Raw genomic sequence first — 17,943 nt, forward strand, 5'->3', positions numbered from 1 at the left:
TCGTTGTCAGAGTGAGGCTAAACGCTAATTGGAAGTACAGCATCTCATATGTCGTTGGGCAGCTTACAGCCCAGTGGTATGAATGTTGATTTCTCCGACTTCAAGTAGCCCTGGCATCTCCTCTCTTTATTCCTCCCCCACCCAAGTCGCACCAGCTTCTCGTTTTCACCCAACAGCTAACAATGGCCTGTTTCCTTTATGATCGTTACTTTTTTTGCATATCTTTCATTCATTGTTCTTTATCTCTCTACATCATCGTCTATATCTCTCGTTTACCTTATCCCTAACCAGTCTGAAGGGCTTCGACCCGAAACGTCACCCATTCCCTCTCTCCAGAGATGCTGCCTGTCCGGTTGAGTTACTCCAGCTTTGCGTCTATCTGCAGTTCCTTGCTCCTACACCATCACTGTCTGCACACCAAATAACTCACCCACATCCTTGTTCGCACGTCACGGGTCGCTTTGGATTGTGCTCGCAGTCGTTGAGGTGGGAGGTGAGCTGGTCGAGCCGCACCACAGCCGTGCAGCCGAAGCTGGCGTTGTCGCATGTGATCTGCAGTTTGGACAGCATGTTCCGCATGATGCGGGGAACGGGCCGCAGGTGGGCTAGAGTGACGACACTGCGGTCCACCGGGCACGTCTGCTGTTGGGAGAACCATTGGGTGATACAGGCATTGCAAAATGCATGCTCACAGTGTGGAGCCTGGGAGGAAGCAGAGGAGACAGCAAGTGAACCAACACTCCCTTATCATGTATCTATACACTATAAACCAAAGATCCTATAGCGAGCAAGATAGATCACTCGACGAAAAAGACGTAGTACGGTCATGGGCAGATTCATGGGTAATTTTAGGCCCCATTTCCGTAAACCAGCTTCTGTCTCCGCACCAAAGATCCCATAGCGGAGCTAGTGCGGAGACGGAAGCCGGTTATGGAAACATCCTCGTAAAAATAAAAGTTATTTGGTAAAATTCTTCTCCTCATTTTCAGAATTATAATTTATTAAAACAAACTGTCCCCCCGCAACATTGATTACACTGCGAGTCAGGTCGGGTTACTGAAATGGATGAAAAAAAGGCCCACGTTCCGCTCCGTTGCATACTACACGTCAGCCCATTGCATTTAGCAGGAGTGATCTATCTTGCTCCGCTATAGGATCTTTGCTATAAACAGCTCAATTGTAATCCTGTATTGTCTTTCCGCTGACTGGTTAGCACGCAACAAAAGCTTTTCACTGTACCTCGGTACACGTGACAATAAACTAAACCGAAACACATACGCAGCAGCACAAGTCACTTGGAAATCTCATCCGCAGCGACCCAGTTTAAAAGCACTCGGGCTCTATTCAATAAAACTGACCCACTATCATAAATACATATGCCTGTAAATCTGTGATGTGATCACATGTATATGTTGCCTACACAGGAAGAAATGGAAGATATTTCACTTGTGCTGCCTCCCCAAACCAACTTTCTTCACAAGGTTCAAAAATAACATCAGCCGGATGCGAGAGCTGCTTTGATTCAAGGTTAAAGGGGAGAGAGCCTGCAGTGTTGTCAAGAAGCCAACTTTGAATGATGCAGTCAGCTTCAAAGTGCCACAGCTCCACAGATGCTATGAGAATCTTTTGAAAGGCAGGACATTGTTTTTGTTATTAGGATTAAATCAACACACCACAGGAAAGTACATACCAATTTATGAAAGAGGGGGGAGAAACGGAGAGGGAAAATACTCCGCACTCCTCACCTTCATGAAACCAATTTCAGAATAGCTCACTTGGCATTGAGCCGGGAGAAATTCTCACATCATCATCCCTCAACTAGTAAAATCTGGAGCAGCAATTCAACAGCTGGGATAAAACTGGAGAGCTCAAAAGCAAGTATTGATTTTTCCATTCCTATTTCCTTCACTATTTCCTTCGCTCCATAGATGCTGCTGCACCCACTGAGTTTCTCCAGCAATTTTGTCTACCTTCGATTTTCCAGCATCTGCAGTTCCATCTTGAACAGGGGGGACCACACTGGAGGTATGGGCAGGTACAGAACAACGCAGGGCCTGGATCCATGACTCGGGACAGGTGGAGCCCACAATGGTGCATTGTTGGCTGGAGAGAAGGTGATAACGAAGGAATACCAACGGTGAAATGAGCATGATGATTTTATTATTGCTGCATCAATTAGCCATGGGGGGGGGGAAGAAAGAAAGAGACAGGGACATCAACTTCCTACCTGGAAAGATTCTAAAGCTTCCTCCCTCTGATGGCTGGTCGTTCTCACAGTTCTTCGGGCAGGAAATCACTATCTAGCTCTATTTCTTTTACAATAACCGCATTCTCATAAAGCTGTCCTTGTACCTAGAGTCATTTATTTTCATGGCAGATCACTAGAACTACCTGCTATCAATCCAAATAACCCTGAATCAGAGCAACAGTGTTATTGTATTAAATTCCTGTTGTTAATAAAAAGCCAATTCACTGAAGAGCGGGGATGATTAGGTTGACATACGATGAGCGTTTTTTTATGGTGCTGGACCTGTCCTCATTGGAGTTTAAGAAAAAACTGCAGATGCCGGTAAAATCGAAGGTAGACACAAAATGTTGGAGAAACTCAGCAGGCGAGGCAGCATCTATGGAGAGAAGGAATTGGCGACGTTTCGGGTCGAGAAATATTTGACAAATTGTAAGCTCAATTCAAAAGGACAAAGCCTTGCGACCACACAGCCAACACTGGCCTTTCTCAACGAGGAGCAGGTTAGTTTAGAGAGGCAGCGGGGAAACAGGCCCTTCGGCCCACACCGACCAGTGATCCCCATACTATCCTACACACGAGGGACAATTTACAATTATACCAAGCCAATTAGCCTACAAACCAAAGCACCCATAGAAAACCCACACAGGGTCACAAGAAGAACATACAAACTCCATATACATAGCACCCGCGGTCAGGATGGAACCTGGGTCTCTGGAGCTGCGAGGCAGCAACTCTACTGCTGCACCGCCCTTTTATTGGTAGATTTATTGACATCAGGAGAGCTAACAGCACAGGCTATCCGATGCAACAAATATGTTCTGCTTATAGATTTAAAGGGCCAGAGAGATTCCTAGTGTACCGGACTCACTGCTCCACCATAGCCCCTCCAGGGGGCCCCCTCATTTCTAATGACATCGCGGATGCCACTATATTCAACTGCAACATTCAACAACGTTGCATTGTCGTGGTTGACATGGATAAACCATAAATAATGATTCATTGGTCTAGTTTTAACAGAGGACCCGTGCTTTCAAAGTTAACTTGCCTTCTCTGTTCCAAAGTGGACAAAAGTGCTGGAGAAACTCAGCGGGTGCAGCAGCATCTATGGAACGAAGGAAATAGGCAACGTTGCCTATTTCCTTCGCCCCATAGATGCTGCTGCACTCGCTGAGTTTCCCCAGCACTTTTGTCTACCTTCGATTTTCCCGCATCTGCAGTTCCTTCTTAAACAAATTCTCTGTTCCAAACCCAGGAGAGGGGTGGAAAAACCTATTGATTTTTTTGGCTGCTTTGTTGTAATGTTGCACAGAGCACTCGGTTTCTATTTAAAACTTCCTCTGCTCAGCCAAGAGATCGTATGTGACTATGCAACATTGAGAGCATCCCCCATCTCCTGACGATGCAGATTTCTGACGCAGCACAGCTGCAGTCGTTCGGACTCTGCATCAATAGATAACACGGAGCCAGAAGGCTTGGACAGCCAGCCCCTCCCCGTTTACACTCACTCAAACAACCTCTCTCTTTCCCCCCCCCCCCCCACACACACAGAAATTAAATCAGAAGCAAGCACAAGCAGCCCAATTTGTTGTGTCGGTGTGCTCCAAACTTTAACATGCAAGATTCACAGGAGCGTTAGTTAGTGCCTCAAGCATCGGGCTCCGTTACAAGGTGTTTCACAGCTGAGCAGTTTGCCAGGGCTAGATCTTTAGACCATTTGAGAGGCCACTTCACTACCAACTCCACCACCCCAACCAAACAGTTGCGTGTTTACTCACCTGCACAGGTTCTTCCAAAACTCCGCTACAAATTGGGCAAATCAAATCTTCATCTACCTCCCCCTGAAAGCGGTTGACATCGTACCCCATGGCTCATACTGCAACAGGCTCAGGACGTTCTGGTGGAAGAAAAACTGCAAGACGGTGCTTACTTACAATAAGTTTCACCACTTAGCATTAAAAATAAATAAATAATAACTTTCAAAAAGTGAGGTACATGAAACACATTAAAATCCTCACTCCTGGTATGTTAATACATTGTCAGACTGAGAAGTTTTTTTCTAAAATAGGAGGACTTGGAGGAAATTTTTACGGCATTCAATAATAACGGAACTCAGTCTCATTTCACCTCAAATCTTAAGCCATGAACCCCAAATCCAACTTTGCTTGTTCCCGTACCGTCCTGTTCCACATCACCCCAACTAAAGATTTGTGCTCCTGCTTCTCGTCAAGCTCAGCTCTGCTCCCAGTATCCAATAACCCGCACTTACACTGCATCTTACCATTTCCAAAGACTCTTTTAGTCAATGTTGTTTGCGTACAGGGCCCCTTTCAAAAGCAAAAACCTCGCAGTCACGTTGAAAGCTCAGCGACTCAGCGCTCATCAGCCCAAGCAAAACGGGGTGAAAGAGAGACAGCCAGCAGGACGCGGCTTTTATGCAGCATTCTGCACGACGGCAGCTACGTCGTCATTAAAAATAATGGATATGTCCTGGGCTGGAAGCTAGCCAAAGGCTGGAGAGGAATTCAAGCAAAGTAAACATCCCCTGCTCCTCACATCGCTGCAAGAGCCTCACTGCTCCTCAAATACCCTGCCTTCTGATGTGCACATGTAGACTGAAGCAGGGGGAGCAACAAACAGGCAAATTCCACTGGCATCATCTCTCCATAGGTCACAAAGATAACATAACCCCCATGCGTCATCGCCTCTATGGCTGAACTCGGGAAAGTCATTACAAGAGCATTAGTGGAACAGACAGATCACTTGCCTTATCCACGCTCAGTACTCAAGTTGATTTGCGTAACACAATGCTTTTTCTTTAAAAATTGTGTCATCAAGTCTTAAACAACAGCCACCGTACAATTTGAAACGTCGGAACTATAGACAGGGAGAGTTTCTCCTCCTTCAGAAACAAACTTTATAAGGGTATGGACGGGAGGATCAAACTTAACTGTGATGCGTAACAAATGCCACGCAGTCTCCGTGCCCTTTATATAGCAGCAAGAAGTTTTGTACTGTTGATGGGGTCAGTTTTCAAACGACACAAGGCAGCCTGGTCACCATCACCAATATATTGTTATCAGGCAGCTGAATCATCCCACCACAACCAGAGAGCAGTGCTAAACTACTATCTACCTCTTCGGTGGCCCTCGGACTATCCTTGATCGGACTTTGCTGGCTTTACCTTGCACTACACGTTATTCCCTTATCATGGTAGACAAAAGTGCTGGAGAATCTCAGCGGGTGCAGCAGCATCTATGGAGCGAAGGAAATAGGCAACGTTTCGGGACGAAACCCTTCTTCAGACTGATGGGGGGAGAAGGAAGGAAAAAGGGAGGAGGAGGAGCCCGAGGGCGGGGGGGATGGGAGGAGACAGCTCGAGGGTTAAGGAAGGGGAGGAGACAGCAAGGGCTAGCAAAACTGGGAGAATTCAACGTTCATACCATCCAGACACAAGCAACCCAGGCGGAATATGAGGTGCTGTTCCTCCAATTTCCGGTGTTGCTCACTCTGGCAATTAGGAGAGAGACCCAGGACAGAGAGGTCGGATTGGGAATGGGAGGGGGAGTTGAAGTGCTGAGCCACCTGGAGTTCAGGTAGGTTATTGCGGACTGAGCGGAGGTGTTCGACGAAACGATCGCCCAACCTCCGCTTAGTCTCCCCGATGTAAATCAGCTGACATCTAGAGCAGCGGATGCAGTAGATGAGGTTGGAGGAGATACAGGTGAACCTTTGTCGCACCTGGAACGACTGCTTGGGTCCTTGAATGGAGTCGAGGGGGGAGGTGAAGGGACAGGTGTTGCATTTCTTGCGGTTGCAACGGAAAGTGCCCGGGGAGGGGGTGGTACGGGAGGGAAGGGAAGAATTGACAAGGGAGTTGCGGAGGGAGCGGTCTTTGCGGAAGGCAGACATAGGGGGAGATGGGAAGATGTGGCGAGTGGTGGGGTCACGTTGGAGGTGGCGGAAATGGCGGAGGATTATTTGTTGTATTTGCCGGCTGGTGGGGTGAAAGGTGAGGACTAGGGGGACTCTGCCCTTGTTGCGAGTGCGGGGATGGGGAGAGAGAGCAGTGTTGCGGGGTATGGATGAGACCCTGGTGCGAGCCTCATCTATGGTGGCGGAGGGGAATCCCCGTTCCCTGAAGAACGAGGACATTTCCGATGCCCTGGTTTGGAACGTCACATCCTGGGAGCAGATGCGGCGTAGGCGGAGGATTTGGGAGTAGGGGATGGAGTCTTTACAGGGGGCAGGGTGGGAAGACGTGTAGTCCAGATAGCCATGTGAGTCAGTTGGTTTGTAGTGTATGTCGGTCAGAAGTCTGTCCCCTGCGATGGAGATGGTGAGGTCAAGGAATGGTAGGGAAGTGTCGGAAATGGTCCAGGTGTATTGGAGTGCCGGATGGAAGTTGGTGGTGAAGTGGATGAAGTCAGTCAGTTGTGTGTGGGTGCAGGAGGTGGCCCCAAAGCAGTCGTCAACGTAACGGAGGTAGAGGTCGGAGATGGGGCCCTGGTACGTATTGAACAAGAATTGTTCAACGTACCCGACAAAGAGGCAGGCGTAGCTGGGGCCCATGCGTGTGCCCATAGCTACGCCTTGTGTTTGGAGGAAATGGGAGGAGTCAAACGTAAAGTTGTTGAGGGTGAGGAGGGCGTCAGTGGCTGGGTATAGGTTGCTCCTCTGGTCGAGGAAGAACCGGAGGGCTTTGAGGCCATCCTGGTGGGGGATGGAGGTGTAGAGTGACTGGACATCCATGGTGAAGATGAGGGGGTGAGGGCATAGAGAGTGGAATGCGCGGAGGCGGCGGAGAGTGTCTGAGGTGTCTAGAACATAGGTGGGAAGGGATTTGACCAAGGGGGATAGTATGGAGTCAAGGTATGTGGAGATGAGTTCGGTGGGGCACGAACAAGCAGAGACAATGGGTCTGCCGGGAGAGCCGGGTTTGTGGATTTTGAGGAGAAGGTAAAAACGGGCCGTGCGGGGCTGGGGAACGATGAGGTTGAAAGCTTGGTCGGGCAGGGCGTGGGAATTGATGAAGTCGGTGATGGTGCTAGATATGGTGGCCTGGTGCTCGTCAGTGGGGTCATGGTCCAAGGGTAAGTAGGAGGAGGTGTCCGAGAGTTGGCGCATTGCCTCAGCTTTGTAGAATCGACGCGCCAGACTACCACGGCACCTCCCTTGTCAGCTTCCAAAGGTAAGTAGGAGGTGTCCGAGAGTTGGCGCGTGGCCTCAGCTTTGTAGAGATCGACGCGCCAGATTTAATTAATTTGGGGTGATTCTCAGAATCCTGTAGCACAGATGGTTATCATTCCATGAATTGCATCAACGTTGCAGCTTAGAAGACCCTTCCAACTAGTTCATCCCCATAATCACATATACAGTGCCCTCCATAATGTTTGGGACAAAGTCCCATCATTTATTTATTGCCTCTGTACTCCACAATTTGAGATTTGTAATAGGAAACAAAATAAAAAAATCACGTGGTTAAAGTGCATATTGTGAACTCCCACCCCGACCTTCTACATCCGACATAAAACCTTGCTGTTGGGTTGTGCCTTTTGTAACGTCCCAAAGTACTTTATTGCCATGAGCAGCTTGCATTGGCTGCAATACAAGATAGCAGCCAGTCTGCATAAAAATAAAATGTGAGCAATTGGTGAATATTTTTGCCTGGTGTCTAGGCAACAGTCAGAGAGAGTCATCCTTGGTCTCCGTCCCAGAAGGCAGGAATATTAAAGACGCAAACAGCTGACATGATCTGCGCGAGTGAAATATCAATAACCATGTGAATTAGCACTGCTGCAAGCATGCAGCATTCTCAGGAGATTTGCCCATTCCTAGATTCTCTACAACCAAAATATTTGTTTCCCGGCTCTAAAGCAAAAGGAGATGAACCCCCACTTTTCACAAGCAAGAACTGTGGATAACATACTCGGGGGTGGAAAGCAGGGGCGGAAATCCCAGGGGGGGGGGGGGGGGGAGGCCGGGAACACCTCTGTTTCGAAGGTGGGGGATGATGATCCCCCTCATGTTTTGTAATCCGGATTTTAAAACTCCGTGAAATCTCCGCTTTCCGCGAGACAGTGGAGGTGGGACTGATGATCGAGGGCACCGATTGGACGAGAGACGTCGGTCAGCAGGCAATGGGGGAGGGACCATGATAATGGAGGGTGGGACTGAGGAGAGAGCACGGTGATTGGTGGAGGGAGACGTCCGTGGGGCAAAGGTCAGAGCGGAACTTGATATGCGTGCTCCGGTCAAGCGAAAAGCGCTCGGCAGCCCTGGACACAGACCTGCGCCTCATCCACGGCCAGGATCGATCCAGGGTCTCCAATCGCTGCCGCACTGCCACTGGACCATCCCCGTCCCCACCCGAGTGTGCGAGTGTGAGCATGCGCACGCGGCCACCAAGAAATTGTGTCCCCCCTGTCCCCTCCATGTTTTGATAGAGATTTCCGTGCCTGGTGGAAAGTACCAACACAAATAGACGGGGAAAGAGTCCAAGGGTCAGATTATTTATAATCTGTTTAAACTTTTATATTTCTGCACTTTAGCATATTTTTCTCCCCAGTTTTTAAAGATATTGCACAACGTTTCCAGAACTCTCGGCTCCAAGTGACAAATTACCAACGTTCTTGTCAGAGACAAGACGCAAAGCTACAAGAATAGCCTGAGTGAATCATTCTGCTCATCCCACACACCACTCCCAACGTAAAAATGGGGTCAGGCCACAGGCAAATTGAACCTACAGACTATGTCTCACCAGCCAAGGTGCAAACTGACGCAGAACGAGTGCGAGAGTGAAAGTGAACATTTGTACACTAGTCCAAACAGCAGTGTTGACTGCTCCACCATCGGTAAATAACCAGCTTAGCGCACACTCCACTCACATCTGCCACATGGATTTATAAAAATATCTTTTACACTTGCATCTGCTTTCTCTACATTAACCTCAGGAAGTCCCGAATATTGATGCTCGTCAGTTACAGGCAGACGAGCTCTTTGCCTTCTCCTTATTTTGTGACATTTATTCTCTCCTTTTACCTGCCTCCTGCTTGTGTTTCCTGCAATGTGGCACTACCCCCGATTGACAGTCTGAAGAAGGGTCTCGACCAGAACCATCATCCATGCCTTCTCCCCACAGATGCTGCTGCCTGTCCCTCCGAGTTACTCGAGGATTTTGTCTCTATCTTTGGTTTAAACCAGCACCCGCAATTCCTTTCTACACACCTCTCTCCAGCCTTGATCAGAGAGTCTTACAGCACAGAAACAGGCCCTATGGCCCGACTTTCCCATGCCGATCAAGAAAGCCCATCTTAGCTAGTCCTATTTGCGCCTATCCCTTCAAACTTTTCCTATCCATGTACCTGTCCAAAGAGTCTTTTCAATGCTGATATAGTACATGCCTCAACTATCACCTCTGGCAGCTCGTTCCATATGCCCACTGGTATATGATCAGTGAAAAGGTTGCCCCCTCAGGTACGTATTAAATCGTGCCCCTCCCACATAGACCATAGAACCATCATCATGCTTGTGAGATTTTGCCCAAATGTTTAAAAGTAATTTCTCCCCATAAAAATGAAGAATCATTTTGGAAACACTCAGCTGGACAAACAGAACACTTTCCCTTTCCACAGTTGCAGCCTAATCTGCCAAGCGTTTGCTTTCCATTTTATGCCGTAAAAGGCAATTTTAAGTCCTTATGAAAAAAAAAGCAACCAAAAGGTGATACCTTCAAACCAGCACTGTAAACCTACACATCCAAATCCCAATGTTTGTCCATTTTCAAAAGCTTGTTTTAAATCAGTAGGTACAGTTACACGTAGGCAATGCAAACAAGCTGGAACACGCACTTCCATTATTCCGTTAACTTTCTAAAGAAATAATATCTCCTTATCTACAAACCATCAACAAATTTGAACACTATTCCTTCAAGTGCTATCTCCAAATCTTTGATAATGTCCCAGAAGTAAGCAAGGCTAGCAAAAACATTTCCAGTCTCTGTGAAAACTTGGGATGTTTATTCACTCCCCTTTGTCCCTCCCCCCAAACAAAATCAAGTTGAGTTTATTGTCACGTGTACCGAGGTACAGTGAAAAGCTTTTGTTGCGTGCTAACCATTTCCCGATTCTAACAGTTTTAACTCCAAGAATTTCCGAACTGTTATCGCCCTCACCCCACCGCCCCCACCCCAAACATCCCCTCAAAAAACAATTCAATGTTTCAAGCTTCAACAGCCCACTGTAATCCGCAAGAACCTTGAACAAAATGCCCTTGCCGACCGAGAGATTCATCTTTAAAACAATCTGAAACCACACATACCTGATCACACTCGGGTTTCAAATTACCACCACCTCATGGCCCCTCCACCGTTTACGAGGCACATAATATCTGGAAGATCACAGCCATCATTTTCAATCCCCTGCACAAACTCTGTTACATATTCCGCAACTCCACTGTAGTCCAAATGCGTCCATTGCCTTCTCTCACCTTGGCCATCTTCTCAGATTAAACTTAAAGAAGCCTCGGGTCAATTGTGTTCAGTCCAGTCATTCTGCCACCATGCCCACCAACAAAAGTCTACCCAAAGGAATCTTACTTCCCAGTTCTTGAAGCTCAAGGCATGAGCGATGAGATATAACACACTGACTACAGGTGCTGTCTATACGGAGTTTCCCTGTGATCGTGTGGGTTTTCTCCAGGTGCTCCAGTTTCCCCCCACACCCCAAAGACGTGCATGTTTGGCTTCTGTAAAATTGCTCCTCGTGTGTAGGATAGAACTAGTGTACGGGTCAGCGCAGACTCGGTGGGCCGTAGGGCCTGTTTTCATGCTGTGTCTTTAAACTGCATTGGGATGGAATATTAAAATCTGGCAGCAACAAAAAGCACAGAGAATTCCAGCAGCAACTGAGCCATGGTAGGGCTGGAGTTAGTGATATAAAAATCAGGCAGCCCTGGGGATAGTGCAGTGAAACTCATCGTAAATCAGATTAGAGGCTGCAGCACAGTTTAGTTTAGTCACTGGTAGATTATACCCATCAAGCTGCTTCTTTCTATTAACAACAAGCACCATTTTATGCATTATCCACTCCTTTTATTGTTCCAGTTCCACACAACAAGCTTTTTTCATTTAATATCAGTGCCAAATTATCAAAGCAGCTACAATTGTGACTATTAAAACGTTTGGACAGATATATGGATAGGAAGGGTTATAGGGAAATGGGCCGAATCCAGGCAAATGGGACTGGGACGACCCCAGTATGCCAACTCGTCCAGCATGGACGAGGTGGGCCGAAGGGCTTGTTTCCATGCTGTAAGGCCCCCATGACTGTACAACCCACAAGATAGTGTCAGAGGATTTTACAGAAGGAACAGAACGCAAGATTGAAGCAGCTGATGGCACAGTTGTTAATACCAGAGTTGCACGGGGGGGGGGGGGGGGGGGGGGGGGGGGATACGAACAGAGAACTTTTCCAGTTTCGAAATGTATAATCTGAATCCCCTCGTTGACAAAAAGCACAACTACAAACCAAACCACAGAATTACCTTTTGCCAAAATGAGATAGCAATTCAGTCAAATTAATCAACCAAAAAAACCCCAAATAGAAAGCCAACTTGTATTGACCCAATTACTAATGACAAAACAGTGTGAAATACACCAGTTCAGGCAAGTCAATACAATACTAGGTACACAAAAATGCTGGAGAAACTCAGCGGGTGCAGCAGCATCTATGGAGCGAAGGAGATAGGCAACGTTTCGTCCAGAAACGTTGCCCATCTCCTTTGCTCCATAGATGCTGCTGCACCCGCTGAGTTTCTCCAGCATTTTTGTGTACCTTCGATTTTCCAGCATCCGCAGTTCCTTCTTAAACACTCAATACAATATTACTTCTTCTCTTAATGGATACAGTCATTTGCCTGGAGCTAGAATTTCAAAAATATGCAATGTCAAATTTCTAAACATATTCAATGAGATTATTATATTTAAATTCTAATCTCAGGCTTCCTGATACCAATGGCTAACACACGGGAGTTTTAAGCCTTTAAAAATTACACAGAAACTGAGAAATTATAACACAAAAAAAAGATTGTACACCATGGCACTTGCTTTCCCAAAACACAAGACAGGATAGCTAACACTGCGCTTGAAGATTACGAAATAGCTTTATCAGGTGGAGACAGAAGATGGAAAAGCTGCACTGGGGGGCAGGAAAAATCAGATAAGGCATTCCTTACAAACTCTCCCCCCTCTCGCAGGCCAGCAGGAATGTGGAACTTGCTCCAACGGGTACTGTCTGGGGAAAGCAAAGCCGCATTTAAGGGGAAGCTGGATAAAAATTTGGAAGAAATGAATAAGGAGACAAGGATGGCGTGGAGTATGAAGACTAGAACAGACCAGCTGAGCCAAACAGCCTGCTACATATTCTATATATAATAGCCCTACATGTGGCACTTCCTCCAGCCGGACATGCAGCTTGGAACAAACTGCTTTTAGCAACAGCTGACCCAAAATTAAACACCTTTAGGTTAGAGGGCAGAGCTTGCAGAAGACGAATCCACCATTTACAGCGAGCTGAGAGATACAGCATGGAAACAGGCCCTTCGGCCCATTGAGGCCACGCCGACCATCGATCAACCGTTCACACTAGTTCTACGGTTATCCCACTTTCTCATCCACTCCCTACAAATTAGGGCAAATTTTGTTTTACAAGGCACAAAACCCGCATGTCTTTGAGACGCAGGAGGAAACCGGAGCACCCGGAGGAAACCCACACGGTCACAGGGAGAATGGGCAACCTCCACACAGGGACAGCAGCCGAGGTCAGGATCGAAGTCGGGTCTCTGGCACTGAGGCAGCAGCTCGACCAGCGGCGCCACCCAGTGGTTGCTATTTAGCAGTGTGCAATAATAACATTGGACTCCCAACTTCAAACCAACCCTGGAGAAACTCAGCGGGTGCAGCAGCATCTATGGAGCGAAGGAAATAGTCAATGTTTCAGGCCGAAACGTTGCCTATTTCCTTCGCTCCATAGATGCTGCTGCACCCGCTGAGCTTCTCCAGCATTTTTGTCTACCTTCGATTTTCCAGCATCTGCAGTTCCTCCTTAAACATTCAAACCAACCCTTGCAAGATTAACAGGGAGCTGCCACGCCTTTCTCTAACAAATCACAGATAGCGGCAAAAATTGCCTCTAATGACCACTGCTTTATCTTCATATAATTTTCTGCTGTCTTCGGCAGAAAGGGGCAAGCACACACAAAGAGGAGTTTTAGTTATACAATTGGAGTATCCTGCCACTTCAATCGTGGTCGAGTCTTGAACTTGCCCAAAGTCTAACCTTCCAGATTAGACACAGAACATTTAAAGCTCTTTCTTAAAGTCCAGAGACCACATCTGGCCCTCGATCTCTTCAAGAAACTCAATCAAATTCATCACAATCTCAGCCCCCTTTTTTCACTCCTTATATACCCACCAATGTGCAGCCAAATACCCATCCAACTCAAATGACAAATTTGCAGACGACACCACCATAGTGGGCCAAACATCAAATTCCTCACCTTCATGGTCTGGTTTGGCTCAGCCACCAAGCACGACATCCGGAGGCTGCAGTGAATCTTCCGATCAGCTAAGAAGGTTGATGGCTGCAACCCCCCCCCCCCCCCCCCCCCCCCCCCATTGGCGAGCGGGTAAGATCATCTCTGACCCCTCTCACCCTGGCCACAAACTCTTTGAATCACTTCTCTCTGGAAGACGACTCCGGACTGTCAAAGCCGCCACAGCCAGACATAAAAACAGATTTTTTTTCCACGAGCAGTAGCGCTACTCAATAACCAAAAGTCTGTAACCTCCTTGTGCTCTGGTATTTTAATTCATTCTTCACATGTGTAAATTATAATGTTTTAATTTTAATTGTCTACTGTATATCGTGTTGTTACTTGCGAGCAAAGCACCAAGGCAAATTCCTTGTATGCATTCATATTTGGCCAATAAAATGTATTCAATTCGTTGACAAGATGGAGTGTAGGAAGATTGAGAACCTCGTAACCCGATGTCAAGACAACAACCTTTCCCTCAATGTCAGCAAGACAAAGTAGATTGTGATAGTCTTCAGGAAGTGAAACAGTACATATACCCTGGTTTACATTGACGTAGAGATGGTTGAAAGCTTCAAATTCCTAGGAGTAAATATCACCAGCAACTTGTCCTGGACCAGTCATGCCATAGCAATGGCCAGGAAAGCACACCAACATCTCTACTACCTTAGAAGGCTTAGGAAGTTTGGCATGTCCCCTACAACTCTCACCCACTTCTGCAGATGCACCATAAAAAGCATTTTATCAGTATGCATCTTGGCCTGGGAACAGAAGACCGCAAGAAATTGCAGGGAATTGTGGACGCAGGCCAGACCATCACACAAACCAACCTCCCTTCCTTCTCGACCCGAAACGTCACCCATTCCTTCTCTCCAGAGATGCTCCAGAGGTACTCCAGCTTTTTGTGTCCATCTCCCTTCCTTTGACTCCATCTTTACTTCACGCTGCCTCGACAAGGCCACCAGCATAATCAAGGATGAGTCTCACCCCAGCCACTTCCTCTTCTCCCCTCTAAAATCAGGCAAGAGGTATAGGAGAGCAAAGACACACACCTCCAGATTCAGCGACCGTTTCTTCCCAGCTATTATCAGGAAACTGAACCATGTTATCACCAACTAGAGAGCAGCACTGACCTACCATCTACCTCATTAGAAGCCCTCGGACTATCTTTAATTGGACTTTATCTTGCACTAGACGTTATTCCCGTTCTCCTGTATCTGTACACGGTGGACGGCTCGATTGTAATTATGTATAATCTTTCTGCTGACTGGACAGCACGCAATAAAAAAAGCTTTTCACTGTACCTCGGTACACGTGGCAATAAAACTAAACTCCCTACGCAAGGGCAGATTAGATATGCTGACTATCCCTAATCTGCCCTTAACTACCCAAAAGCAGGTAGATCATGTCTCTCAGAATCCCCTCTTGAAACATTCCCAACACTAATGTTAGGCTTACCAGCCTGCAGTTCCCAGATCCTTTGCAGCGTTTCTTACATAAAAAGGTGGAAGCTTGCAACTTGCTGGAAGAGTTTAAACAGGAAAGCAGTATTAGGAGGTGGGGTGTGTAGGAAGGAACTGCAGATGCCAGTTTAAACTGAAGGTAGACACAAAATGCTGGAGCAACTCAGCAGGACAGGCAGCATCTATGGAGAGAAGGAATGGGTGACGTTTCAGATCTGAAGAGTCTCGACCCTAAACCTTGTCTCCAGAGATGCTGCCTGTCCTGCCAAGTTACACCAGCCTTTTGTCTATCTTAGGAGGTAGGGTGACATGTGGGGGGTTTACACACATATTAGGGTTAAGGTTAGGGATAATTGGGGCCGTAGTTAAGCTGCATTTGAAGGGAAAGGATTCAAGTGAAGCAATCCACTGACAAAATCAGCCACCACACAGGAAGGATAATCGAGTGGGAAGTGGAATAAAAATAAATCAAGGATTATGAAAACTTCCTGCAGCTTTGCAGAGACATTAACAGACCAAATATGGAACCAAACTCCTAAACGCAAGCAAATTTAATAAATGTTTAAAGAACCACCATATTTATAGCAACCTTCGCCTCACAAACTTCAACGTAGGGATAAACTGCACAACACACTTCTTGATCACATCCGCACGTACATCAACACATTGATAATTATTCAGTTGATAAGCAAACAGGCATCTGCTCACAATCACATTATGACTCACGTTCCTGCATAATCAGGAACGCATCGACAAGGGCAAGTATAAGACGCTAGTGCAGTCAGATCAGCCAAATTACAAAAGCTGGTGGCAAAAATGACCAAATACAAGGGAAGTGACGAAGGAATTACGTGACTTAATTAAGGAGTCAAACAAATCACTTGAAATAGGCTATTTGATTCTGGCAGAAATCAATAATCACTATTAAACCAATTTAAATTACTGAAAACAAAATTAGCTGCTGTTGGGATATAGCCCCTCCACATTCAGGCAAACAAATAATGGTCTTATAGTTAGTTATAATTTAAAAACACATAGTTAACTACAATAGTGCTGGAGAAAGTCAGCGGGTGCAGCAGCATCTATGGAGCAAAGGAAATAGGCAACGTTTCGGGACGAAACCCTTTCGGGTTTCGGCCCGAAACTTTGCCTATTTCCTTTCGGGTTTCGGGCCGAAACGTTACCTATTTCCTTCGCTCCATAGATGCTGTTGCACCCGCTGAGTTTCTCCAGCACTTTTGTCTACCTTCGATTTTCCAGCATCTGCAGTTCCTTCTTAAACTCTTAACTACAATAGTGATTCCCTCTTGCTGGATTTTAATGAAGGATTAATCTCCAAGTGATCAAGAGACAACTATGATATCAATCAGCCCCCCACAGCATTGCACAAATGGGGAAAGTAATTTAAATGGCATCAAAGGATGGAGACAATGATATTCATACATAATTATTAAGTTGGGCATCATCAAAATCTTGAGACATTACGGTCTGCTTGGAGGAGGGAAAAAGTCAGTCCATCTATTTAACAATCTAACCAACAGATTGTAGTTGTACAGAGAAGCCAGGTAGGAAAAAAACGAATAGCCTCCTAAAATGTGATGATGCGAAATAAGAGAGACACACAAGGGGGACTCAAGTCAGTCAACCTGCCCTCCATTTGAATTAATACAATGAAATATCCAGTAAACAGCAACTTCATTCCAAACCAAAACGGAATGAGCTTTATGTTCGGACTTCTCACCGTCCTGTGGCATTGCATTATCGCGCCCCACTCCGTTTAGAAAGAAGGCCCGTGTCAGCCCGCGGCTTTTCCTGCTGCCCGCCGCGGACGCCCCGCGCCCTCACTGCCGTCGACCAGCGCATCGCCAGCGGGCAGGGGAAAATGACTTCCCCTTGGGGCAGACTTACCAGAGATCCATCGGCAGTCGGGCAGCCGCAAGTCCTGATGGAGGTGAGTGCTGATTATTTGATTGCAAGCTTTTCCGAAAGCGCGCACCGCAGCCTCTCAACGTCATCCGCGGCTCCCATCTTTAAACGCGCAGCCCTCGGAACCAGCGCCTCGGCTGAGTGACAGCCCCATCGACCAATCACTGACCTCAGCTCTGAGCGACGGACCACTGGACCAATAAGTGCTTAAAATAACGTTTCTAATCCCGCCCACTGGCAGGTCCAATTAAACCAATCGACGTTTACAATGTCGTTCTTGATCCCGCTCACTGGCAGACCCGTTGGCAAATCACGGAACCGGCCTTATGGCTGGCAGCCGCGGCAGCCAATTGGCGCTGAATGGATGGGGCGGGTCTTGGCTAGACGGATGTCCAACTGCACCAACGGTAACAAAAATTGTAACGGGGCACCCAATCAGAGGCAAGGTAACATTGCGGGGGGGGGGGTGAATGGGCTGGGTTTCCATGGCAACCATCCAGGCGGGATGTGGTGACGCAATGTGAATGACGTCTCCGCCCGTAAATACACAGAGCCGGTGGTGGGTATCGAACCCCAATTACGAGGCGGCAGCAGCACTCTTCAAATGAATTAGCAACAAAATCGATTGCTTTACTGGGGTATACTATAAATCCCCTGAAAGTCAGGAGGAGACAGTAAGGAGGCATTTAGAGAAATCGGCCGGCGGTGGTTGTTTTT

General features: G+C 47.1%; 1 protein-coding gene across 2 annotated transcripts in view; it reads right to left on the reverse strand.

The window, feature by feature from the left end:
• rnf41 (ring finger protein 41) overlaps positions 1–17,360 on the reverse strand; it is a 28,038-nt gene extending 10,678 nt beyond the window's left edge. The window contains exons 1-3 of one of the 2 annotated variants that reach the window (XM_033015725.1): positions 17,209–17,360; positions 4,024–4,157; positions 431–702 (exon numbers count right to left, since the gene is read on the reverse strand). In XM_033015725.1, coding sequence (XP_032871616.1) covers positions 431–702; positions 4,024–4,113 — 362 coding nt within the window. In that variant the 5' untranslated portion in view covers positions 4,114–4,157; positions 17,209–17,360. Of the gene's footprint in view, positions 1–430; positions 703–4,023; positions 4,158–4,526; positions 4,837–17,208 lie in introns of those variants that run through there. The other variant, XM_033015726.1, reaches the window with a different exon arrangement.
• Between the last annotated feature and the right edge of the window lie 583 nt (positions 17,361–17,943).

Source organism: Amblyraja radiata, chromosome 46 (genome assembly GCF_010909765.2).
Source record: "Amblyraja radiata isolate CabotCenter1 chromosome 46, sAmbRad1.1.pri, whole genome shotgun sequence".
Taxonomy (NCBI): domain Eukaryota; kingdom Metazoa; phylum Chordata; class Chondrichthyes; order Rajiformes; family Rajidae; genus Amblyraja; species Amblyraja radiata.